Source organism: Talpa occidentalis, unplaced genomic scaffold, assembly GCF_014898055.3.
Source record: "Talpa occidentalis isolate TD23 unplaced genomic scaffold, MPIMG_talOcc4v2.1 talOcc4.14, whole genome shotgun sequence".
NCBI classification, from domain to species: Eukaryota; Metazoa; Chordata; class Mammalia; order Eulipotyphla; family Talpidae; genus Talpa; species Talpa occidentalis.
The window spans coordinates 69,533,179-69,558,270 of NW_023601433.1; the positions used below are offsets into that span (position 1 = coordinate 69,533,179).

A 25,092-nucleotide genomic window follows, 5' to 3' on the forward strand; every position below is an offset into this window, starting at 1 on the left:
TGCTGCCTCTTAACCCTTTGTGCCGCCAGGGAGGCCCTTATTATTTTAATTGCCCACTAAGTATCCATTATATTGCAACAGGTTTGCTGTATTTTGCAAGCAAAGTGTGGCAGAGGTACAGTATTTGAAAGGGTATCTCATTTAAATCCAATAACACAGTAGATACTTTTTTTCCTTTTTCCCTATGTTGTTATTGTTTCTGTGAGGGAATAATTCAGACAAGTTAAATAATTGTTTTACTTTACAGAGCTAGGAATTTGGTTTGACTCCCAAATTCATGTTCTTTTCATGCAGTTATCACTAGGTAAAGGTAAAGGACATCTATTCCTTCTGCTAGAAAAGTCAAATATCATCGGTAGATAGGAGCAAGGTTAGACCAGTGCAAACATTTACCAGAGAGCCCTGCCAGGTACAGCAAATAAAGGGGAGAGATGGAATGTGTACAGTAGGTAATTATTTAAAGTCAGGACCAATTATTACAAGTAGATAGTATTTAAAAATATATATGAATTAAGTTTCAAGCCATGCAAAGTTCACGAAAACAATTTTATTTCCAGTGTTTAATTGGGTATGCACACAGGCATGACACAGGTTTGGATTCATTAAGTCCTCATGCAAATTATATTCTTCTCGATAAAGAAGCCAGTTTCATCAGGTCACTATCTACACAGCTATGTTACAACAGTTATATCAAATCTGGTATCTGAAGAAAAGATACACATATAATATGTTCATTTAAGTTACGTATTTTACAGAAAGATTAAAAATTCAAGTCACACAAAACTCAGAAACTGTATTAAAAGTTTGAATATAAAACTCAGATTCAACTGGAATGACTAAAGAATGAAGTTCTGTATCCACCTGTGTTAAAACTGGTAAATGTAGTGAAATTTGTTACCCATAAAATGCCTTCATTTATTCAATGTAAGTTATCTAATTTTAACAATTATGGCACCCTAAAAACCAAATGTATTTTTATGATGAGGCACTTCTGTTAGTGATGAAACCAAAAGAACAAATTTGCTGCATACTAATGCCAGCTAATTTCTTCAGTAATCTTGGGTATACACTATGTAGTAAGTTGCAACAAATACATTGTTTATTTGTATACAACTATCCAATATAATTTTAAATATATTTATATATATATATATGTTCCTCTGGCTGTAGTAATGCACTGTAAAGCTATTTCACAGTGCAAAATGATGAAACCAGCCCAAATGAAGGCTGCATAATAACAATTCTGGTACAAGAAAATATTTACAGAGTTACTGGAACGTGTAACAGTAGCTTTTTTTATTTGCTGCAGTGGACTACCCCCAGGTTAAAGACAGGGATGAAACTGTGCTTTATTGCCCGGGATTTCAGACAGTTTATGAGGTGGGGCATTCGCTGTAGAACTAGCATTTTGGCTCATGTTCTGGAAGGTTTCCCCATTGATTTGGTCAGGTGACTGTGGCGGTGTGGAAAGAACGGGCCTATTCGTTGAAGCCACAGTCCTGGGAGAACTGCCTGCATCAGGCTGAAGAGACAGAGGTGTGTCCGCCACGGCTATTTCGAACGTACTCGGGTTCCCTGGGCTGGGGTCTCCGGCCTCTCCTCTGCTGAGGTCAGATGCACTGGTGCGTAAGCGCTCCCTCGCCAGCCAGTCTGAGATGGAGAGGTCCTGGGCCGAGCACTTCGGTTTTAACCGATTCACAGCTGAAAGTTCCGATTCTCTCTCCCCGCTGTGCTCGTGAGCTTTCCAAAAATTCAGAACACTGATTTCAGAGGCATCTCTCTGCCCTCCCAGCGTATGCCTGCGCTTGATGTTTTTCCTTTTAGCTGTCTCGCCACTGGGTTTTTGACTTCCTACTCCAAACATATCGTCGGCCGGTGCCCTGGGTCTCAATTTTAACCGATCTGCTATTTTCGTTTTCCACGTGGGTTCTTGCTTTTCCGACTCACTCCTGCTGGGTGGTGTTAGCAAACTCCCTGTTGACTTCCCTTTTTTCATCACATCAAACACTTTACTTATTGATGGTGCTTCTTTCTCATTCTTGGCTTCTCCCAGACTTCCACTGTCTGACTTGAATCTTGCAGATTTTTTCCTGGACAGTGTATCACATTCGATCAGTTTATGGGAGCTAAAGAGCTGTCTCCGGCTCTCTAAGCTTGGGGTTAAGCTGCCCTCAGTACCACTTACTTCGCTTCCTTCCGAATTTCTCCTGGACTTAGTAATGTCTTGCAGTTTCCCCCGGAAAAGTCTCTCTGACGCCAAAGCTGTGGGGAACACGGGAAAGTCATTCTCACTGTCCGTTTCCACAGGCCGCCCTTCGCTGATGAGCTCGCTCCGCTCGTCGTCGGCCTCGTCCCCTCTGCTCTCAGCCACAGACTGCACTTCGGGGCTCAGGCGGCTGGAGTCCAGGCTGGTCAGGTACGTGGTCGATGATGTTGTCGAGTAGTCTGAGGTGATGGTGCCGACATTGGCCAAAAACTCACTATGCTTGTTTTCTGGACTGGTGGATTTCTTAGTGGAAAACCTTGCCAGGGAAGCCTGGGAAGAAGTGCTAAGCAAAGTGCCAGAGTCAGACCCTGTTTCTTCACAGTGGGGGGGCTTCAGTGTCACCAGTGATTTGGGACTTTCCTTCAGCGTGGAGAAGTGACAGCTCGGAGCTGGTGACTTGTGTTTTGAGTTGTGTGGCGGGGAGGGCTCCTCCGCGGGCACGCTCTCCTTCCGTAGTGAGGCCTTCTCATCTTTTGTCACACTGGGGTCTTTCTTAGCATTATTTTCTTTGGGAATGACAGTCCGCTGCTTCCTGCCCGATGTTTCGCTTTCTTTTTTGGTGTCTTCTTTGATATCATTGTGACACTGCTCTGCATTTTCTTTCTTTAAGAATACATTGTCCAGTTCATCTTCTGAGCTGCTAGGTTGTGCTTTTTCTTTTGGCTTTTTTCTTTTGCGACTAGCAGCTGCAAAGATGGAGGATACCAGCAGTTCCCTACTGTATTGATCTTTTCCAGATCCCCAAGAACCCTGAGAAGCAATCAGAGAAATAAGACTTTGAACATGAGAACACTGTAACATTTCTTACTAAATAAACTGTGCTAAAGCTTTAGAAGCACTAACAGTTTTTTTAATTTCCTTTTAACTTGTACCTAAGATAAATTTTTATTTTTATTTAACTAGTTCCATATCCAGCCTGGGGGTATTTATTTGCCAAGCCAAACAGCTGCTATTCATTTGCTAAGTCACAGCTCACATACATCTGTCTTTTAGGAAATATTCTGTGTCTAGTGCCATCTGGCATGCTGGATTCGAGTTCATTTTTCTGTACCGACTTTCCCTGCTCAAGCAGTGCTCTGACAAGCTTCAGGCTCTTTCATCTGGAACACAGGCTTAAGAGTTAAACAATATTCCAACATAATTGAATGTAAGAGTTATATACTTATATATTTTATGGCTGATTTCAATTTTCTAATTACAGACACCATATGACACAGCTACTGTATCAGACAAGCTCATTAAGATAAAGGAATTCTTTGGTCTTCCATTAGTTCAGCGAGGCTGGATTTCAGGGACTTGCCTTAAGGAAATCAGGTTGGTAATGTCTTCGTTTATCTCAAGGTAAAAACAAAATTACAAAGTTTAAATAACAAAGTCAATTAAAGATCTTAAATCCTTACTATGGATATATTAGTACCCTGTTATTGGTAAAGTTGTGGTGAAGGTTAGTGGTTGTATTAGTTATGTGGAATTTGCTCTTGATGATAACTAATTAATTTGTTCATAAATGCCTATAGGCTGAGTAAATGCTGATATTAGAGGTCAATAAATACTTGTTGGTTTATGAAACAAATCCTTGGAATCTGATTGCAGAACTAAGCTTACCAGAGGGCGGTCCAATGGACCTTGGTGGAGGGTTATTGATACTTTCGTGGTGGGCATGGTGTGACCCCATACTCCTAAAATGTATTAAGTGTCATAGACCAACGCCTCAGTTTAAAAGAGAGAAAAAAATTTAAATGCTTGGTTTTATTGCCCACCATGTAGTAAGACAAGTACACAGCAGGAAATAAGCTGAGTAATAGCAGCAGAAAGTATATTTTCCTATTGTCATAAAAACCCTAGGCAAGCTAAAAGTGCTGTGCTTGAAGTCTTGAGGGAAAAAGTAGAAATTTAGCTGCTGCATTAAAAAGATGCACCAAAATAAATTAACAGAAGTTTCTTTTAGTAAGTTATAAAGGTTTGCATAATTTATCTAGTACCTTTCTAATAGTTATTCACATGTTGCACATTCGGCTGCAGACTGTAGGGGATAAATGCTGTGATTGGGCTCTGAACTAGGAGACCTGAAATTAGGATGTTCCTTCCCGCTGCTTTCCTGCGTATGACAACTGAGCAAGTGGTTGACTTTTAAACTGATCAATATCCTTAAGTGAGAAGCAATTAGAAGATACTCTTTCAGATTCCTGAAGTTCCTTTTTAAAATCTGTTGATTTTGTGATCACATAAGTCTTGGAACAAATGCCTATTTTACAATTTAGAAAGAGTTATACCATTTGGAGATTATTGTATCATAGGCATGGTAGAAACACTACCATCATTAAGGCAAAGAGACTGTCTTAACAATAGGTTAAGAAACATGAATCTAGTACAGTGAAGGTGGAAAATTCAAACTGGCCTGTCTGATCTAAAATCTTCTGGTAAGAGAAGAAGGGAATTAACTTCTAGAGTAAAGAAATATAAGGAGAAATGACAACTAAATTTAAGGAATGATTCTTGATTGTACTCTGCACAGGAAAATTTAAAAAAATTAAACATCATTGGGGTAATTGGAGAAATTTGTATAAAAACTATACCTTAGGAATTTCTAAGTATGTAATTATACTATGATGTTATAAGGGACCACCCTCATTCTTAAGACATACCTGATGAAGTAGGGGAAGTGGTATCATGTGTACAAGTAACTCTAATGGTTCAGAAAAAAAGCCTATATCAAGATTTACCAACTGATGAAATCTTTTTTGAATGATGAAAAAAGGTTTGGGTGTTGTCATTCCAGTAAATTTTTATCTATAATTTTTCAAAATAAAAAGTTGGGGCAAAAAGTGAAAATCGTAAGTGGTAGAAAATAATATATGATTAAAAAATATATGATCAATAAAATAATATATGATTAATATCTGATTAATAATTTAATCATATGCCACCCCATTATGATATTTAAAGAGGACATGGAATTCAGTGCCATTTCTAACTAGAACAATGTTTCAGCAAATTTATCGACAATTCCAGTGCCTACCACTTCAGGCGAGCAAAGTTTGGACAAAATGAGTAAATAAAAATTGCAAAGGACTCTAAGAACATCCTAAAAACCACTCAAAAGTTGTGATTTGGTGGTGATGTTAATGCAAGTTATGTAAAAAAAAAAATACTGATACTCAAAGCAAAATTACTGATTTGCTGAAAGGAAGGAATCTATATTTTCTATAAAAATATGTAATAACAGAAAGTCTTTGTTACTAGTGAAGTATTCACAGATATGACATGATGTTTGAGATTTGTTTCAAAATAGTCCCCCAAGGAGGACATGTAGGAAGGTGGTGCATGGCTCAAACAAGCTTGGCTGTATCAATAACTGTTGAAGCTGGATAATGGAGCTTGGGGGCTCACCACACTATCCTCTCTGCTTTTGTATGTTAGAAAATTTTCATATTAGAAGAAGAGAAAAAAGATATCTCTTTGTATGATGCTAGCCTATGCTGAAAGAACCCAAACATTCCAACTTACATCCCAATATTCTGCTGTCCTATTTAACGTCCCTTATCAGATTTTGTTGCTCTGTCATCAGACATAGGCTAATCACAACAATCAGTGAAAAGGCAATTTTCCCTTCAAACATTGAAAAATTGTTCAAAAATGTACCTTAGATTTAGTTGAGTCACTAGTAGCTGAATCTGTAAGAAGTTTAAAAAAAAAAAAAGGTCAGAATTAGTTAATCTTTACTGCTACTAACAAACAATGCAAAACTTATGGAAAAGACAGGCACAGAACAAAATGGGAAAGCAAAAATCAAACAAAACAATAGAACACAGTGGATAGTCAGAGCTCACAAAGATGCAAGCTGCACCACAGAAAGCCACCGCCATGAAAGGATGCTGTGAATTGTAGGCAGAATCAGCTCAATGATAGAATGGCAAAGGAGCCCTGTACTAAACAAAAACAGAAGTACTAGTATTTATTAGATTTTCTAAATATGAAATCTAGCAGTAAAGAAGCTTGAAGACCTTTAAAGAATTGTACTATGTACCACATCCTGTATCTGAAACTGATACACAATGTAGAACTTTTAAGATTGTTGGCTGCCCTAGCTACAAATTGAGACACTCATACTCAGTATATTTATTTTGATTTTTGTCAGACGTTGAACTTAAATTGTATAACCATATACTGTATGCATATGGATGCAAAAGAGGCATTAATCTTGCTTCCAGGTCACTTTGGTTTTATATTAAGTAATGCTGATCTTTGTGCTTTAGGCCCCAATTTCAAATCTGTGCAGTCAGGGATCCTTTTGACTAGTTTGGTTAAATTGCTACCAGTTTTGCAATTATCTATTAACAAGTGCTATTATGGAAATGGAAAAATGGAGACCATAATTTTACTGTCTGGCAAAAACTCAGATTATACAATTACAAAGGGGGTAGAAAGGGGCTAGCACTATTCAGAATACCAATTTTGAAGTTTTATCATTTGACTTGAGGAAAATTGATTTTCAAAATGAATGAGCTGAGCCCCATGCCACACCCCTTTTAACACATGGCTAAATGCTTTATGACTTTAAGAACTGGTAGACCATACCATGCTATTTCTCCTCACGGTCTGCTTCAGAAATAACAAGAAACAGCAGAAAAATTTTTAAGAGAGTAGTATTGATCTGTTTACAAAAATCCTTAAGAGAAAATTTACACCACAGATCAACTAGGTTTGTTTGCATTTACAAGAATCGGGGATTTCTGCAGACAAGGCAGCTACAGTGTGGACAGCAATCCTCCTTCTTCCTACAGTTCCAGCTGTCCATCAGGGACACCATAGAATCCACTAGCGACATTACCGTGTGATAGACTCCTCCCACTTCGCCTGTTCAACATCAGTATAGATTTGCCTGTGTCAGTAAGTGCTGAAAAAACCCTTTAGGACTAAAACAAGAACTAGAGACAAAGGGAAAACATCGTGTAAAACAACATGCTGGATTAGTGCAACAGTTTGGCAGGAGAAAATTTTCATCAAAAGAGTCTATAGAAGAGCTAATATTTAACCAAACATTAGGGTGGCAATAGAAAACAGGAGAAAATGTCAAATAGATCGACTTTTCTTGTGACAATTGTAGTGACAAAAAGACTGTATTTGTGAAAATGGTGCCCATCCATTAGCAGTTCAACAGATTCAACTTTGCTACTTTTACACAGACAGCTAGCTCAAGAAGAACTACTTATACAGTGTAGACCATACTTTCTGCCATCACAGCAACCACATATTCAGTAGCATATATCTGTTTTACCTTGTGATGACTATTACATGGAAACTGTGAATTAAAAGAAAAAAAAGAACAAAACAGTGGTTTGCATGCTCATTTCCCTCATAATTCCATTCTGGCAAGCATTACAACTCCATGCACTGCCTATGGTATAATAGTCACTGGAAGATAATTAAGATCAGAAAAGCAAGACTGAGTATTTTTATTAGTAGAAAGGAAAAAAAGAAAAGGAAAAAATTATAGTGAATTTTTACTCATGATTGATTCACTCTTTCATGTTATAAGAACTTAGCTTTCAACTGAGAGATCAAATACTGCCCAGGCAAGAGTTACCTGATACGTCTCCAGGGGAGACTCCTGTCCTTCCAATGTTGGTGAGCAAATGATCTATGTTTGGCACTGGCTGGGAGTCTACTGTGTTTTCCTCCTGTACTGTTGTCTATGGTTAACAAACAAAGATTTCTTCATCATCACTTCAAAGATACTTAAAAATTCAAACAAAATTTAGTAAAAGATACATTATTGCCTGGAGCACATGTCCTGAAATTTTTTACACTGTTTACACATATTTACGTACAAAATGAGCATCTTACTTGTATTTTTATTAAATCAGAAACTGAGGGAGCTATAGACCTGCTTCCGGGTGCAAAGTGGACAATAACATACAGAGCAGGAGGGTGGCATTGTTGTAGCACCTGGCTCTCGTGTCCCGAATGAAAAAAATAGAGTGTAACTGCTGATCGATGATACTTACAAGAGGTTCTTCAGCACCTTCTTCTGTGAAAAACCAGTCATGCTAAAATTTAAAATAAAAAGGGTGAAAAGAGAAATCAAACAACGCTTTAAATATGTCTCTATTTGGGAAGATCACATAGGAAAAAGAATAATTTTTTTTAGAAGAAGAAATCATAGCCAAATTCTGTCCTACCAAGGATCAGCCGCTCACAAAAATGACTTTTCTTGCTGAGCTGCGGCCTGAACTTACGTGCTGGATGAGTGTCTCCACGATTTTGTACTGGTCCGGCATGTGAGTGACCATGTGGGTCATGTTATCTTCTGATGTTCTCACGAGAGTTGGACCAAAAACTATTGCTAGGTTTCTTGGTTCCATCTGAAACAAAGGATGATAATGGAAAATATCAGAATTGTTCTTAATAGGCTTAAATTCCTATTTTGTGCTTGGTATCTTGGAAATGTTCTTTTGATGAAAAGTCCACCCTCTGAAAGGTTTCTTTTGTAAAATTTTTCCTAGATTCTACTCTAGATTTCACTTAGGCTTTTATATTACTGATAACATGCATTCTGCTTCTATACACACTGTGATACTTATTACATGGGGTGTACAGTTTTAGCTTGCTCCTACATGAAACTAATATAAGTAGTTCCCAGTTTATTCACTCATTATTGTAATCCTTCCCGATTATGTGCAGTTTTGTTTTCTGTGATTTTAGTGACCTCCTGTCAACTGTGGTTAAAAAAAAAAAAAAAAAAGCACTACAAATAAGATACTGGCAGGGGTTGGGGCGGGAGCGACACTTCATTCACATGACTTTTATCACGATTATATATTGTATTTATTATTAGTTATTGCTCTTACTGTGCCTGGTTTATAAGTTAAACTTTATCATATGAATGTATGTTTAGGGAAAAACACAGTATGTATAGTGTTTGGTACATTTCACAGTTCCGGACATCCACTAGGGATCTTGAAAGGGGTTCCTTATTGCTGTCCTTAAAACAAACTATGCATTTTTGGAAAGATAGTGCACAAGGTGTAGAGAAATGAATCAAGGATGTGAAGTGCTATAACCCTTTGCTGAAGATTCATTGTGTAAATTATGATATATATAGATACACCTCTTCAATATGTTCTTCCATACCTTATTTTTTTCTGAATTTTCTGCCACTGTTTTCAGATGAGCCGAAAGAAATTTAAGTGTTTCATAGTGATGTTCAGGCAAATCGTGAATCTGAAAAATATTTATTTCATGGTGAATTTATATGTTGAATTCTAACAGCAGCTCCAAAAATATAAAATAATACCTACTAATCTTTTTAATGTTCTCAGACGATCCAGAGGATCTTCTTTACGATTAGCTTCAATAAAGTCGGCATATTTATCTGACAACAAGAACAACAGAACATTTATCTTATATCACTCAGGTGAGTTGTAATTTAGTTTTCCTTTAACATTTAATTTTAAGCTACACATACAAAAAATGTAGGGAAGACTGCCCTTTCTCCCCTCCAAAAGAGTTTGTCTTTAAAACTGCTATAGTTTTGTTTTTAAAGACTGATTTATTTATGCAAGAACTGGGGTACAGGCCAGAGGTGTGGGAGGGTGAGAGAATTCACCAGTGATAGAGCGGGGAGCAAAACAGGCAGAAGGACCAAAAACACTGCTGAAGGGAGCAGCGGGCCACACAGCATATAGTACACACAACATATTTGGCTTATCTGAAAAAATGTTTTTCTACAAACTGTACCTTATTATGGCTTAAGTCTTTTGATTCAATAACAATTTATTTTTAACTTGACTACAAATATGCATGAACAGGAAATATATATTAAACAATTTTATTAACTCATTGTCTAGGAGGAAAAAAATTCCAAATGACAATAAATAGCAATTATGCTTTTAAAAATATTTATTTATATACATGTATTTTACGTCATTGTTCATTTTTGTACAATGTTTGATTTCTCCTCTTAGGTGTAGTCTCCATACATAATTATGCTTTATACATAAGTAAGAATGAAACAAAATATCCTTATTCCGTCAATAAAAATATTTTCTTCTGGTGGAATTTAATATTCTATGGTGTTCCAACAATGTAACTTTAAGCTGTTTATCTAGTATCTTTAGTGGGAGTTAACTCACCATTTGTAAAGAGAGGTTCAGGGAGTTTCCTGAAGAAGGATTTTAGTAAGCTGCTTATCACATTCAAATCTCGCCATTTCTAAGTACAAAACAGAAACAGTATTTTTGTAATCAACACCACCAAAGAACCAAACACACATCAGTTTTTCATATAGAAATAAACTTACATCATCTTGTATATCAATATCTGCCATTCCCTTGTTGAGTTCTTCTTGCATACTTGAGATGGCTGCATTATTTCCAGGAACTCTGTAAATACCTGTATATTCAAGACCTCTTTCTTCAACTAATTTGCAACATATGTCAACTATTAATGGAATATACTGCAAAACAAGAAATAAACATTTTACTCAATAGAGCATAAATGTTTCTATTTAGTTAGTGATATATATCATAGCTAAAAGCCCTTTTCATCCAAAAGGAAATTTATAAGTTGCTGTTATTTGATTTAGAAAGAATAAAAATTACAGACACTGCAGAACTGGGAAGAGATAAAACCAGCAAGAAGTATTTGAGACAGGAGGAAGAGAACAAATAGGCCAAGACAGAAAGAGAAGGGCCTATAAGGAGATAAATGTCTAAAAAGGAAATACAAGCACATAAGGAGAATGTAGAAACAGTCCAGTTGAATGAGGCACCATGAAGTCAAACAAAGAAGAGTTAACATCAACCAACTAGTGAAATGACTCTTCACAGGGTGTGCACACAAACACACACATATGCACATTTACATTTATTATACTTCTTAATCTGGTCCTTGCTCTCATCCTCCTTTTAAGATGCTAAAAGCAGAAACATATGTGATTTGAAAATGAATTCTTACCAACTACTTCAGATATATTTCAGATACATTCCTCATGGCTGAATAAGTAATTTATTTCAGAGTCAATACATTAGGAAAAAAAGCAGCATGGATAAAATTACTCAACACACCTTTACACATCAGAAATGCTTAGAGAAACTAAGGTGTGCTAGGAAGAGAAAAACACTCAGTAGATGGACATGTAGTCCCTGTTATCTGAACAGCTATGTATGCAGGCCCTTTAGTGATTTCAAGTGAATTAATGATTAGGAAATCGGCTGGCTGGTGTCTCCTACCCGATTAGTGTGAGCTGGTGGGCAGTCATCCAGTCTGACACCGAAGGTTCCTGTGGTGGTAGGTTTTTTCTCAAATGTCTTTCTCATAATACTTGGGATGCCTTTTCTCCACGTGCCTTTGTCTTTTGGGGGACTGGTATCATCTTTTGATTATCATTCGAAATAAAATGAACATAAGAAACAAAATAGAAATAAGAGTATTTAAATGATGACTTTAAAAATCCTTTAACAGTAGTTATATAGAGTCCAATCTGTAAATGATATACCTATATTTATTAAAAAACAATGTATATTAACATATATTTAATGTTTTATATTAATAATACATCTATATTTATTAGAAACAGTACAAGGGAATTCTCTAATATAGCACTCCTTTAAACCTTTCATGTCATTTAACAGGTGTCAACTGTATTTCTTCGACTTTCTACAAATCTGTACCATGATTTTCTTTAAAACAGTCAAGAAAATACAATCATTGTGTCACCTTCAGTGAGGTTATAGCAAAAGAAAACAAAATCGTTTTATCTCAAAATAACAGTGCCTGGACTTCCCAAGTCAATCAAATTCATAGTGTCTATTAGGTAAATGACTGTGTTACATTTTTCTTCATTTTGTCTCTATTACAAGAACTGGTGTCTTGGACTTTGCCTTAAAGGGAAAGGCCCTGTGAGCCCAGACCTGGTCCAGATCACTGGCTGACACGGAGCCTCCATCAGCAGCAATGGCACAGAAAATCACGTAAGCGCTTTTAAAAATTCCAATTTTAAAAATCATTTGTTACATTTATCCAAGAAAGCTAACATCAGTACCTTTACTGAGCAGTCTCCTTTCTGACTCCTCCTTGGGAGAGTGCGGGCTTTGAGTCTTTGGCTCTGATTTAGCACCAAGCAAAGTCTGCCGGATGCTGAGACTCTGGCGAGGTGTTTTTGGCAACTGTTCTGCTTTGCTGCTGAGAGAAAGGAACATTTTGTAGCAATTACCTTCTTTACATCCAAATTAACCTGTAGGCAGGGTGAATTCTCACCTCATCAGGCTGTTATATTCTTTTATTCTTCGACTAATTAGATCTCTGTTTGTCACTCCAGTATCCTACAGAAAAAATGGGAGGTAAAATTAAAAAGTCATTTCTAAATATATATAGAGACCCCTATTTGGTTTGAAGCTAGCTACTGCATTACTTTGCTTATTCAATAGAAACATCATATTTTACTCTCAGTGAAGCTGCTTTAAAACCTCTGTTCAACATCACAAGACAACATCATGATGCGACAAATGGCCTGGTGCCAAACCCAACTGAAGATTTTATTTTCTATACCCTGCAATACCTAGAACAGTGCCAGCAAAAATAAAGTGTGCTAACTTAATTATCTGTTCATGTTAACAAATGACTGGGAAGCACAGAAGCAGTTTCATCTTTCACTAATACCAAAAAGAAATCTCAGCATTTAAAAATACAGTTGGATATGAGATGAAAAAATGCTGCCAAAAATTATTGATTCGTTTATAGGTGCACTGAGACTACAGGTCAATTAATATCAGAAATGGCAGATTACCAAAAGAGAAGTTTTTTTTTACTTGTCTCGTTTTGATTATAATGAAAGACAATACAATTTACAAAGAGTACAATATTTAGAGTGTAAAGCATTCCAAATTCAAATACTTTCTCTCCATTTACCAGTTAAGAGCGCATGGCTAAGATCTAGAATAAGATTCCCTGGTTTTAAACCCTGCTGTTGACACCTAGCTATGTTACCTGAGGAAGCTACTTAACCACTCTTGGCCATACAGTTTCTTTTTAAAATGGTGATGACAATGGAACACATTCCTGTGGCTGTTGAGATAATTCACATAAAATGTTTAAGAGTGTCCGGACGCCATATGAAACTTGCTCAGTGATTTATTAAAATTCAATCTATAAAACTGGGACAAAACACCTGTGTTTTAAGATTAGATGATGATGATATTATGATTGACATCAAGTAAAGGTTCATTAACTGCCAGGCACTACACTGCATTCTTCATAAGAATTCTCATTCAACCTTAAAACAGTCCTATGTTTCACAGATGAAGTCACTGAAAGTATTTTAAGGACACTCTACTGCCTTATTGAGTACCTGACACATACTAGGTGTTTACTTATTCCTTTGAAGTGTTACTTACAGATGAAATTTACATTCAAGTTCTTACTCTCCCTGTTTACTTTGTAAAAATTCAGGTTTGATGCTCTCTGTATAAGGCATGATTGTTGTACTGATAAGGCTCTGGTGTTAATTTTTCATCACAAACAAGGCAGAGCTTAAACTATAAGAGAAAAATAAAGCACAGGCATTTTCCCTGTGGCAAAGTTTTGATTTGAATGGGCTATAATGGAAATGACTAAAGTAGAGAACATCATCAGCATAACCATACAGTTAATGTAGGTGTTCCTGCAATTATAGGGAAATGATGCACTTTTTTCCACAAAAGTGAGAACACTGTAAGAGAAACTGTACCGTGATATGAGAAAAGATATTCTTAGGCAAAAGCTAGACCTAACTGTTGAATGTGCATATGAAATTTTATAGCTATATACATTTCAAAAACTACCTTTACTACTGAAATTCCTGCTATAAAAATATTTTAATGGCGTGAGCCAGAAATTCCTTAGTTCTTAAACTATTCCTTATTAAAAAGAAAAACGAACTTATAATTACTTTTGCTAATTCACGTTTTCTTACAAACCAATTTTTCCATCACAATTGGTTATATTCTTATATAATTCCATTTACAAAATCATAATATTCTTGTATTTACATAGAAATGTTTAGATAAGCATTTTCACTAAAACTGAAGCCCTACAACAATCCTGTTTATGAGATAAGGAAATAGATGTGCAATTATATAGTTACAAAGGTAATGACCAGGACTGGAAACTTTATTCTCCTGATCTGTGGGGTTCACTCTTCTGAAAAAAAAATTCAGAATATATGAATAACCTATCTTTCCAGTTTAGTAATGGTAATTTTCCAACTTTTTCTCTAATTGATTTTATGTTTATTCAGCACCTATGAATGACAGGTTTAATATCAAGACCACAAACTGAAGCCAATGAGGTGAGTCCTGCGGATTCCAACACTCCCAACTGTAGTAGGGCAAATCCTATTTGTTTTAGAGCCAAACCACGCAGGATGTACAGCACAGATTAAAGCACTCAGTCTCTGGAAATAGTTGGGTTGGGTCTGAATCAAGGTTTTACCACTTAAGCAAGTTATTCACTCTCCTCAAACCTCATCAATAATATGAACAATTATGGACTTTGCAAGGTTGCTATTGGATTAGAACTTCTGCTATTTTTAAGTAGAATATTCCTATTTGGTATGCTTTGGTGGGTTATTTTTTGGGTCTGGGAATGATATTACCATTAATTTAAATGGGGAAACTTTTGAATGTTTCCACAATTAAAAAGTAGGCTACCACCTCGTAGCCTACCACCTCCTACCAAACAGGAATGTTCTACTTTCTGATAGCAAGGAAAACTGTAATGTATATAAAGTGCTTAAAACATAGCATAAAATAAAAAAGTATTTTTTGTTTTCTTAACAAAACATAAAAACAAAGTACACTTGAGTTTTTCTTCTCATTATATTAAGTGAAAATAGCATACGGTAATTTTTTAAAACACCAGATTCTTTCTTCTTTAGGAAGTTGTAGAAGTAGCTGACTTCATCAGCATCATTTGAGCACATACCTCTTCGTTTAGATTACTGCTCTCCTGGATGGTCTTGATCCACGCTAACATATCATCTCTGTCTTCTGCCTGAAATAAGCACTCACAGTCTGATGTAGTGAGTCGAAACACATTTTTCCTCTTGGTCTCACTGTAAGAGATGTCTATTAAGCAAGCGTTAACACTGATGGGTTGTTCTTCTTCCGACGGAGTCATCTGTTCTCTTTTGTCTTTGTACAAGTAAAGTGAATGTCCTCGAAGTACAACATACATCTGTTTCCATGGCCGAATGCTCCCACCAACTCGCTAGAAAACACAAAACAGTCAGGAATACTGAATAATTAGCTAAATCTCCATAACAGGGAAGCCATAGAAAGCAACACTGTTAACACATAAATGCTACTAAATGCAGCAGGTATCTGATCTGCCTCAACGCAAGTATTTGTTAGGAGAGGAAGGACAGAAATCTGGGTGCATGAACCACATTAGGCCAGTGTATTACTTCAAAACCAAGGATAGTGAAGTCAGTTTTAATTTAGTCAGGAAAGTAACCAAGTAATTGATTAAATAAGTATCACAAATTAAGATACATAAAATGTGAAGGGAATAAAAGGAAAAATATCAGTCGGAAACACTTTTGAGTAAAAGGAATGCTTAAGTGTTAGATCATGCAAAGACAAACACTGCAAAAGGAGATCCTAAAATGTAAGTAAAAGTGATGAATTAAGCTATAAAAAACAGGAATTGGGGGTGAGGAGGGAAGGGCGAGGGGTCAAAACGGGAGGGAGAGCATAAGGGACTATGGTGATGGGTCATGGGTGCTGTTGTGGTGCGAGAATTATGGGGACTACACCTGAGAAATAGTGTACAAAAATGAACAATGATGTAAGAAAATAAGTTAATAAAATTATATATGAGAAATACTCTTTAAAAAGCTATCAAAACTGATAAAATTTATATGGTCAAGCAAAATAATTCACATGCAAGGTCAATTTTCTTCAAAATTTTAAACTTCTAACAACATTACAATTTTCTTAAAAGAATAAATAAGCTGCCCAAATATAGGTAATCCTCATGGTCAAGTTCTTACTATATTAAAATCTACTTAATGAAGCATATATTTATAATATGGATATTTATTTACATTCCTTAAAATGGATAAAGTGAAACAAAGTGAGAAAGACAACTTAAAAGAGTAAACTGGGAAAAGTTAAATACATTATTAAAATAGTGTTGCCTTTCTCTAAAGGACTACTCTGTAATCTACAACTAATGAGAAAACAGTTTCTTCGTTTTTTTTTTTTTTGCATTGTAAGCACAGGTTTAGTGTGCGTGGGTTTTTTTTTTTGGGACCTCGCCAGCGGCGGGGAACAAACCGGTGCTGCAGAGGCTGAGGGGCAGCCTCGCAGCCCAGGGCTCAACCGCTGCGCCACCAGGAGAGGCCCTAGTGGTGTATTTTTAATCAGCTGAGAAACATTAAAACCAAACACTTGCTCCATCTCCACCTTAGCTGTGAGTTCTTGCTTTCCAAGTTTACGGGCTCAAATGACGAGCTCCCCTTCTTGTTTTACTCTATCACTTAGACCTGGCCTACATATTTTATGTTCTTGGATTCCTCTCACTGTTCTTGGTTGGGGGGGGGGGGGGAAGGGGAGGGGAGACGGGGAATACAGACAAGGGGACACGAAGGAAGAGGGACCATTACTGAATTACACCACCATGGAGCGCAGTGGGCAAGAGGGGAGGCCCGCTGCACCTTATGTGGGTTGGCTCCCTGGGCCGGGTATCGAACTCAGGCCGTAGCAGCAATAGCACTTGAGCCTTAACCCGCTAGGCCACTAGGGAGGCTTTCCTCATCTACCTGGTTTTAAGGTTACTAGTACTTCTCTGGAGGGAGCGCGTCTGCTTTGGCAATGGTAAGGTGATGTAAACGTCTCATAAACTCGGCATTCGCAGGTGTAGCTCATGTCCTAGAGAGGGCAAACAACGCGGTCTGGTGTCTGCCCATTGGTGAGCCTGCACTCAAGTGGGCCTATAAGTTTACAGTCAGTGTGGCCCATAACCGCTGCCAGCTGGTGCTAATATGCAGTGCAGCTCCCATCTGGGGGTGCTGACTAGCATGCACAGCCAGGAACGCCTGTACAGTCTTCCTTCTGTGGCAGAGCCTGGAGACGAGCAGTGGAAATATTTAAAGATACAATGTGATATTTCTCTTTTTTCACAAAACACTTTTTGGTTGGTTTAGGTCTGGGTACCTGTCTCAGCAGCCTTGCATGGATGGCAGGTGGGACCTCTGGGGCATGGGTTGGGCCAGATACCTACAGGGCCCGCATGAAGGCCCCAGAGACCACTCCAAAGGTGAACCCAAGGGGCAACAGGAGCACCCCAGCACAGGTGGGCCTGCCAGCCCCCGGGTCCAGACGGGGGCTCGAGTTTCTTATATACTTTGATTTCTCCTTTACATGGCTAAGTACAAAACATTCTAGTTGACAAATGTGGGCCTCCTTGGTGGCACAGGCGTTAAAGTCTCAGCACTGTCAAGCTACAGCCAGACACTGTGGCATGAGTTCAATCCTCAGCCAATGAGCTAACCCACATAGTGGCACAGCCAACCTCTCCTGCCTTGCCTGCTGCTCCCTTCAACACTGTATTTCAGTAGATCTACCTATTCTGCTCCCCACTCTGTCTCTGATAAATCCGCTCACCCCCCCCAACACCTCGGGCCTATCCCCCAGTTCTTGTAAGCCTAAATAAATATGAATCTTTAAAAAAAATATGAGTATATGATTAGAATATCTTTAAAATATTTCCCTCATATTTAAAAAAGATAAAAATGATGTTTTTCACTCTCTATTCTGGATATTTTGCCATTTTATGTTCTCAGACTTACTACCTTGCCCTTATCAGTGACAAGTGGCCGGAAATGGAGCCAGCCTTCCTTGGCAGCATCACTGAAAATTTCTGAGGAAGAATCTTTTCTGGATCCAGAATCTTCTGATGATTTTTGGCTATCCATTATCTACAAAAAAGACCAAGAAAACACAGTAAAATGTCAGCTTTATCTGATAAATATTTGCACACTGAAATTGCTTTGCTGAAAAAAAGTCTTATTAGTGCCAGGAAAATGGCTATTTTTGAAAATTCTTAATTACATCACAAAAATTTCTGGTCTTGTTAAAATAAAAGTGAATTGACCACCATCATTTCTAAAAAGTCATCTGAGGAAATTTGTAACCATTGAAAAAACAGCAGAAATAGTATAATTTTCCTGCTTTCAAAAGTTCATATTTTAGCATGAAGAAAAAAGATAAAAACAAGAAAATTATGAGATTATGATTAGTGCCATTTGGAGAATGAAAACAGGTGCAAGAATGACTGAGCAGGCTCTATAAATTACGTGCTTTTGAGGCAATGCCTAAGAATTAAGAATATTTAAGTTAAAATCTGGAGGAAATTTTTGAAGAGTCAACCATGAAAGGTCAGGGGGAAGAAAAATGATTTTTCTAGGAGCATGTGTAAGTAACGAAGGAATGTTCATCATTATTTTAATTGTTTACCTGTTCCATATGAGTTAGAGAAATCGCTAACTACATTCAGGATCTTTTAGGTTGATATAGGAAATGTAAGGATCTCAGTTAGTGATGGATCAGGAGAGTAACACGATCTAGTCACACATTCAGAAATCACTCTGCTGGGTACTGGAGATGGGATGCTAAAGCAACAACCAAGAAAGGAGGTGCTAATTTGGAAATCTAGACAAGGGGCAATGGCAGCTTTGACTAAAGTGACAAAAAAGACAGGGAGGAATGTCAAGACTCGGCATATTTGGAGGGCGAGTGAGAAGAACTTGATATTGGGGAGGATGGAAAAGGAGAAACAAAGGTAATTCCTTGGTTTTTTTGCAGAAAAACTAGGTAAACATAAGTGGACTTAGGAAAAACTGAGGGATGAACATGTCGGGTGGAAATCAAGTTCTATTTGGCATGCACACCTTAAATTTCTCATTAGACACTTAAATGAAGATGTCATATAGCCAGTCAGCAACATGGGCTACAATATGGGAAAGAGGTCAAGACTAATAGTACTAACTTGTTAGGAAGAGGCAGAAGTGGAAAAGAGCAGCAGAAGAAAAGTGTTTCAGGAAGGGAGGGGGAAATTATATTGGCCACTACTGAAAGGTCAAATAAATTAAAAATTTGTTTTGGAACTTAGATGCTACTGAAAACCTGGGCATGAAGAGAGACTTTTTTTTTAAATTTATTTTTGCATAGAAGAACTGGGGTGTAGATCAGAGGTGTCGGGGGTGAGAGGATTCACCAGAGATAGAGTGGGGTGCAGAACAGGCAGATCTACTGAAATATACTGCTGAGGGGAGCAGCAGGCTAGACAAGAGAGGTTTGCTGCGCCATATGTGAGTTAGCACCATGGCTGGGGATGGAACTCAGGATGCTATGGTGATGATAGTGCTGAGACTTAACCCCTAGGCCACTAGCGAGACCCTGAAAAGAGTCATTTTGATGTATGTGGGTTCAATAAAATGTGATGTGAGCAAATGGAAAGTATGGACAAATTTTTTCAAGGAGTGTTCAAGAAAAGCAGAAGGAAAAAAACAGGAGTAGCAAACAGAGGAGGATGTGGATTCAGAAGCTTAAATTATAGGAGATAATAGAACATGCTAATATACGATAGTGAATGAGTTGTTAGAAATAGTGATTTTGCAAAAGAGGCAGAGACTTGAGAAACTAAGAGGTAATGGGATCCAAAGAAGAATGTGTGGTTGGTGTGTACAATAATAACACCCCAAGTAAAAAGATATTTAAGATAAAATTAAGGAAAGTAGAAAGCGTATGTTTAAGGCAAGTGGCTTGTATTTTAGGAGATGGTAAATATGGACATAACCATTTTTTCAGTGAAGTGTGAGGGAAGAGTAGATTAAAGACATAGATTGTGCAGGGGAGGGTGGAGAGAAGGCACGAAATAATAATTTTAAGGATTAAGAAACACTACAGAAGCACTGGGTAGTTTGATTTTTGGTTGTAAGCTGATAAAGAGAAAAAATAAACACAATGTTTGTTAACTATTATATATTTGATGAACATATTTAGAAATTAGAAATATTAGACATTCCAAAGGCACTTAAAACTTAGAGGACAAAAGCTCATGACATTTAAGTATGAAATGTCTAAATGATAAAAGAAATAATTCTCCATGACAAGATAAAATAAATGAAAGTAAATAGAAATAGTTATCATTTGTTTTACATTTTAAAATATTAAATACCAACCTTAATTCCCTTCAGGCTAGTTACGTGCTTAAATGACCTGTTGAAAAAGAAGTATATAAATGTAACTATTTGCAATATTGTATAAAATACCTTAAGATGTATAAAATAATTTGAATATTACCAGTTTTCATTAATGAGTTGGCATTTCATCATCACCATGATAAATATTTACGGTCAGTTTTCTAAGTACTTAACTTTCGATTCAATGATAGAAAATTTGCTAGTTGATCTGATAAATTCATCTTTCTGTATTAGCACGGGACTTTATCCTTTTTTGATAGATCAAAGAAAAAACTACCCAGGTTAAACACTGGGCTTTAATAATATTAGCAAACCATAGTTGTAATGCCCTATTCAGGGTTTCCATGATATTAGTATCGGTTGATAAGCAGTGACTCTGCACAGCCAGGTACACAGAACAGCACGTCCACAAGCATCCAGCCTGCGGGCACCTTAACTGTAAATGCAGCAGAGAAGCACTGTCAGGGCTGGTCAAGGCTGACAGCTCTTCCTCACTGACCACATTCTCAGTAGCTTTCATAAAGAGAACAACTGAACGGTCTTGCCACTGAAAGGCCTAAGGTCTCAAGGTTCACATTAATTATTCAAAATAATTTAAGGGACAATGTTGGTTTTTAAGGGTTGTTTTTCAATTCCAAATTCATTTAAGGAACCTAGGATTTTAAAAAGTGACCGAAGGTGGCGCTGTCCTCTCCTCTCAGAAACCACCCCAAACAACAAAGTAACCAGAAACAAGAGGCTAACTCAATCTCCAACAGTACGGGGACAATAGCAAAGAGTGGCTAAGTGCAGCGAAGTACAAAATGGACACCAGTGGTTGCGTATCTCAAGCAAAACTACAGGGCACTGTTCTCTGAGATCAAAACCAACCTCATTTGTTTAGAACAATAGGAAATGGGTTGCAGAACTGGGGACAGAAGCCTCATTTCTCACCAGGGAGTGTCAGGGGAGGTGAGAATGACAGAAGAAGAAACCTGTCCTACTGAAAGAAGCACTGTGTAGTCCGTGCTGGGTGAAATAAACTTGGAAATGTGGCAGTTTGCTGATATCTTTTTGTGAAGGAAAAAAGGCTAAAAGAGTTCACACATCCAATACTGCACTATTAGAAACTTCTGCTAGCCTGGACCACTGCCTGGCCACACTGCATACAAATCTCCCTTGAATAGTTGGTCCTGGAAGAACTAATTTAATTGGAAGGCACATATGATAATATAGACGCTTTAGAGAATACAAAAACACTGTAATAAAAAAGACAAATTGTTCTTTGATAGAAGATTCAATATAAAGATGTCAATGTTCCCTAAAAATTGGGTCACTGAAAATATCCACAAGAAATGAAGACCAAGAAAGTGATTTTAAAGATCAAATTAAAAAAAAACTAGCCAGTAGAATTCTAAAACACAAAGTAATTAGGGAGACTAGTCTTATCAAATAAAAACATCATAATAACAGAATCTGGTACACACAAATAGACAGAATGATCTGAATAGTCTAAAAGTAAAATTAAATACTTATAATTTAGTGTAAAATAAGGATGATATATCAATGGAAAAATATAATATTCAGGAGATGATTTTGGGATAACTGAGATACTGAAAACATAAAGTTGGCCATTTCATTGATTAAAATAAAACAATTGCCAGATGAATTGAAGTTGTAAATACACGATGAAATAAAGTACACAAGTATGTGAAGTAAACATGGAAGAATTCTGCTATGATTCTGGAAAGAAAGGTTTTTCAAATATAACTCAAAATCCAAAGACCATAAAAAAAAAAAATCCTTAAATTTCACCACACAAAAAAAGTTCTTAGGTTGCTAAAAAAAAAAAAAAAAAAAAAAAAAAAAAAAAGCAAATGAAAAATAATTAGTAAAAAAAAAAAACAAAACTTGAGGGGCCTCCCTGGTGGCGCAGGTGGTTGAGCGCCGCACTGTGAAGCTATCCACAGCCTCTACAGCATGGGTTCGATCCCGGCCGGCTGGCGAAAATCCCACATGGCGCAGCAGACCTCTCCTGTCTCTCCCACTGCTCCCCTCAGCAGTGTATTTCAGTAAATCTGCCTGTTCTGCTCCCCGCTCTGTCTCAGGTGAATCCTCTCACCCTCCTGCACATCTGGTCTGTACCCTGGTTCTTGTATAAAAGAAATAAATCTTTAAAAAAAAAAGACTTGAAATACTTTTCGTAGAAGGAAAAGCACCCTTAGAAATCAACAAGGAGGGCCTCCCAGGTGGCACAGCGGTTGAGCGCTGGGTTGCGAAGTTGCCCGCAGCCTCTGCAGTGCCAGTTCGATCCCCGGCTGCTCCCCGGCCACCGGAGGAGGGTCCCACATGGCGCGCAGACCTCTCCTGCTACTCGCTGCTCCCCTCAGCAGTGTACTTCGGTCCTTCTGCCTGCTCTGCCCCCCCCACCCCACCGCTCTGACTCTGGTGAATTCTCTCACCCTCCCGCGCTTCTGACTGTACCCAGTGGCTGTATAAATAAATAAATAAATATTTAAAAAAAAAAAAAAAAAAGAAATCAACAAGGAAAATCAATTTAAAAAGTGGGCAAAATGAAAAAGCAGTTCACAAGAAAAAAAATATGACTATCTCTAAGTATATATGAATGATGTCCAATTAATTCAAAATTTTCAATTTAGATTTATAAGAATTCCTACAGTTGGTAGGAATGTGATGTGGTTTAATTGTTTATAGCAAGCAAATGACAATGTATATTAAAATTAAAAAATACATATACTCCTTGATGTCACAATCCACTTTCCAACTATATTTGCTCACATATATGCTAAATGAACTATGCATAAATGTAGTTGTTGAAGTATTGTCAACTAATCTAAATGTCTATTCACAGAATATAGACTACTAGTCAAATATATCATGATACTACTATTTTATGAATAATTAATCAGGAAAAATAAGCCAGGAATATTATGTTCTGAATGATCTCCAAGGTCAGTATGTATAGCATTCATTATTTGCTTAAAAAAACAATTAGCATTAACACAAGCATTTATAAATATATGTGGTTTTATGCATTGAACAATATAATTATACAGTAATAGCTATGTGTATTACTGATTTTTTAAATATTAATTTTTAAAAATATGAATATTATTAACAACTGATTTTATAATTTTTTGCATTTCTGACATCATAGAGTCAGAAATTATAACACATCATTAAATGCAGTATTTATATGTCAGTCATGCTGATCATTCACAAATATTTAAAATGATATGCCTTGGCTTACAATTTTGCATCTTCTCTGTAATCATCCAGGCCCTCATCATACGATTTTGATCTTTCTGTCTTTGAGTTAGGCTGGGCATCCAGACTGGGAGGTCCAACAGATTCTGTAATTAAAATTCAACACTTAAGGCATTTACGGTGGCTTTCCAGTTTTTCAATGGTAAGAAGATCATCGGTTGTCATACTATTCTAAATGGAAACCTGAAAATATGCTCAAGAGATGGTTCATATAACCACTCACTGAAACGCACCCTGGTCATGGGAAAGCTGACGTCGGATTAAAGGAGCTGAAGTTGTGAGGCTAGGAGGAATTGTTGCTATGGAGGGTGCCTGAGAGGTGGAGGCAGAGATGACAGCAGAAGCGGGGATATGGGCGATATCATGGTCAATGCTAGGGCTAGTTGGTTCATCTATAAGAAAATAAAAATATTGTAATGTTAAATGATCTAATTATCATTGATAATAACAATAACAGAACAGATAATTAATATTCATTACTGAAAGAATCAGATAAAGATTTTAACATTTAAGCACTCAAGAACCAAGGAATGACATATTTTGTTAAAAATCAACTTAAACAGTTGTTATTCTACAAATTCCAAATAATTTTGTGATTACGGTGTAAGAAATTACATGAGTCGCTTCTTCAACTAACCAATCAATACCTTCATTAGCTGATAACAAGATATCAGAGTTAATAGGCAATTAGAACCTTAATCTATAAAGCAAAAAAACCCAGTAATCATATACCAGCCTAAAAGAAGTACTTTTCAAATTTTAAATGGATTACACATTATTATTTCAGGACATTTAAGCAAGGTGAACTGGTTGAGGCTTTACTTCCAAAGGATCAACTCCTAAAACTTTACCTCACTCCAAACCCCTAACAAACTCAAGTCATAGGAATCTCCAATTTCTGTAGAAAAATAAGAAAGTCAAGTATATGGCTTCCAGAAGAAGTTACATTATCAGGGTCACTGATAATGCCAAGAGAGAACATCTATGTTCCTCTCTAAAAATCCTTATGGTAGAGACCAGTCTCTAAAGTGATGGCATTTGGAGGCATGGCTCTTGGGATGTGAATGAATGATTAGGCTCTGCCCTCGTGAATGGAACTGGTGCCCTTATAAAGGGCATCCCAGAGAATCCCTTTGCAACTTCCATCCCGTGAGTATACAAAATCTATGACAGGTTGTGAATCCTCCCTAGACTTGACCACTTAAATCTTCTGGTACCTTTATTTTGGAATTCCCAGTCTCCAGAATTACCCAATATATTTGTTGTTTCAGTCACCCAGCCTATTGTATTTTTGTTTTAGCAGCCCCAATGA

The 25,092-nt window shown here is 37.1% G+C and overlaps 1 protein-coding gene and 1 long non-coding RNA gene across 9 annotated transcripts in view; one reads left to right on the forward strand and one right to left on the reverse strand.

Moving 5' to 3' along the window:
• Positions 1–532: 532 nt before the first annotated feature.
• ARHGAP21 (Rho GTPase activating protein 21) overlaps positions 533–25,092 on the reverse strand; it is a 102,905-nt gene continuing 78,345 nt past the window's right edge. For 5 of the 8 annotated variants that reach the window (XM_037510720.2, XM_037510722.2, XM_054695168.1 and 2 more), the window contains 17 exons: positions 24,014–24,172; positions 23,764–23,866; positions 20,493–20,529; positions 18,102–18,227; positions 15,230–15,514; positions 12,527–12,591; positions 12,312–12,451; positions 11,500–11,642; positions 10,569–10,724; positions 10,402–10,480; positions 9,568–9,641; positions 9,401–9,490; positions 8,506–8,631; positions 8,275–8,316; positions 7,854–7,959; positions 5,909–5,940; positions 533–3,016 (listed from right to left, as the gene is read on the reverse strand). In XM_037510720.2, coding sequence (XP_037366617.2) covers positions 1,325–3,016; positions 5,909–5,940; positions 7,854–7,959; positions 8,275–8,316; positions 8,506–8,631; positions 9,401–9,490; positions 9,568–9,641; positions 10,402–10,480; positions 10,569–10,724; positions 11,500–11,642; positions 12,312–12,451; positions 12,527–12,591; positions 15,230–15,514; positions 18,102–18,227; positions 20,493–20,529; positions 23,764–23,866; positions 24,014–24,172 — 3,455 coding nt within the window. In that variant the 3' untranslated portion in view covers positions 533–1,324. The remainder of the gene's footprint in view (positions 3,017–5,908; positions 5,941–7,853; positions 7,960–8,274; positions 8,317–8,505; positions 8,632–9,400; positions 9,491–9,567; positions 9,642–10,401; positions 10,481–10,568; positions 10,725–11,499; positions 11,643–12,311; positions 12,452–12,526; positions 12,592–15,229; positions 15,515–18,101; positions 18,228–20,492; positions 20,530–23,763; positions 23,867–24,013; positions 24,173–25,092) is intronic. The other 3 variants (XM_037510724.2, XM_037510723.2, XM_037510721.2) reach the window with 2 other exon arrangements.
• On the forward strand, positions 9,591–14,618 carry LOC119244758 (uncharacterized). Its single transcript, XR_005125126.1, has 3 exons — positions 9,591–9,683; positions 12,130–12,240; positions 14,544–14,618. It is a non-coding gene; the product is annotated as an uncharacterized LOC119244758 (long non-coding RNA).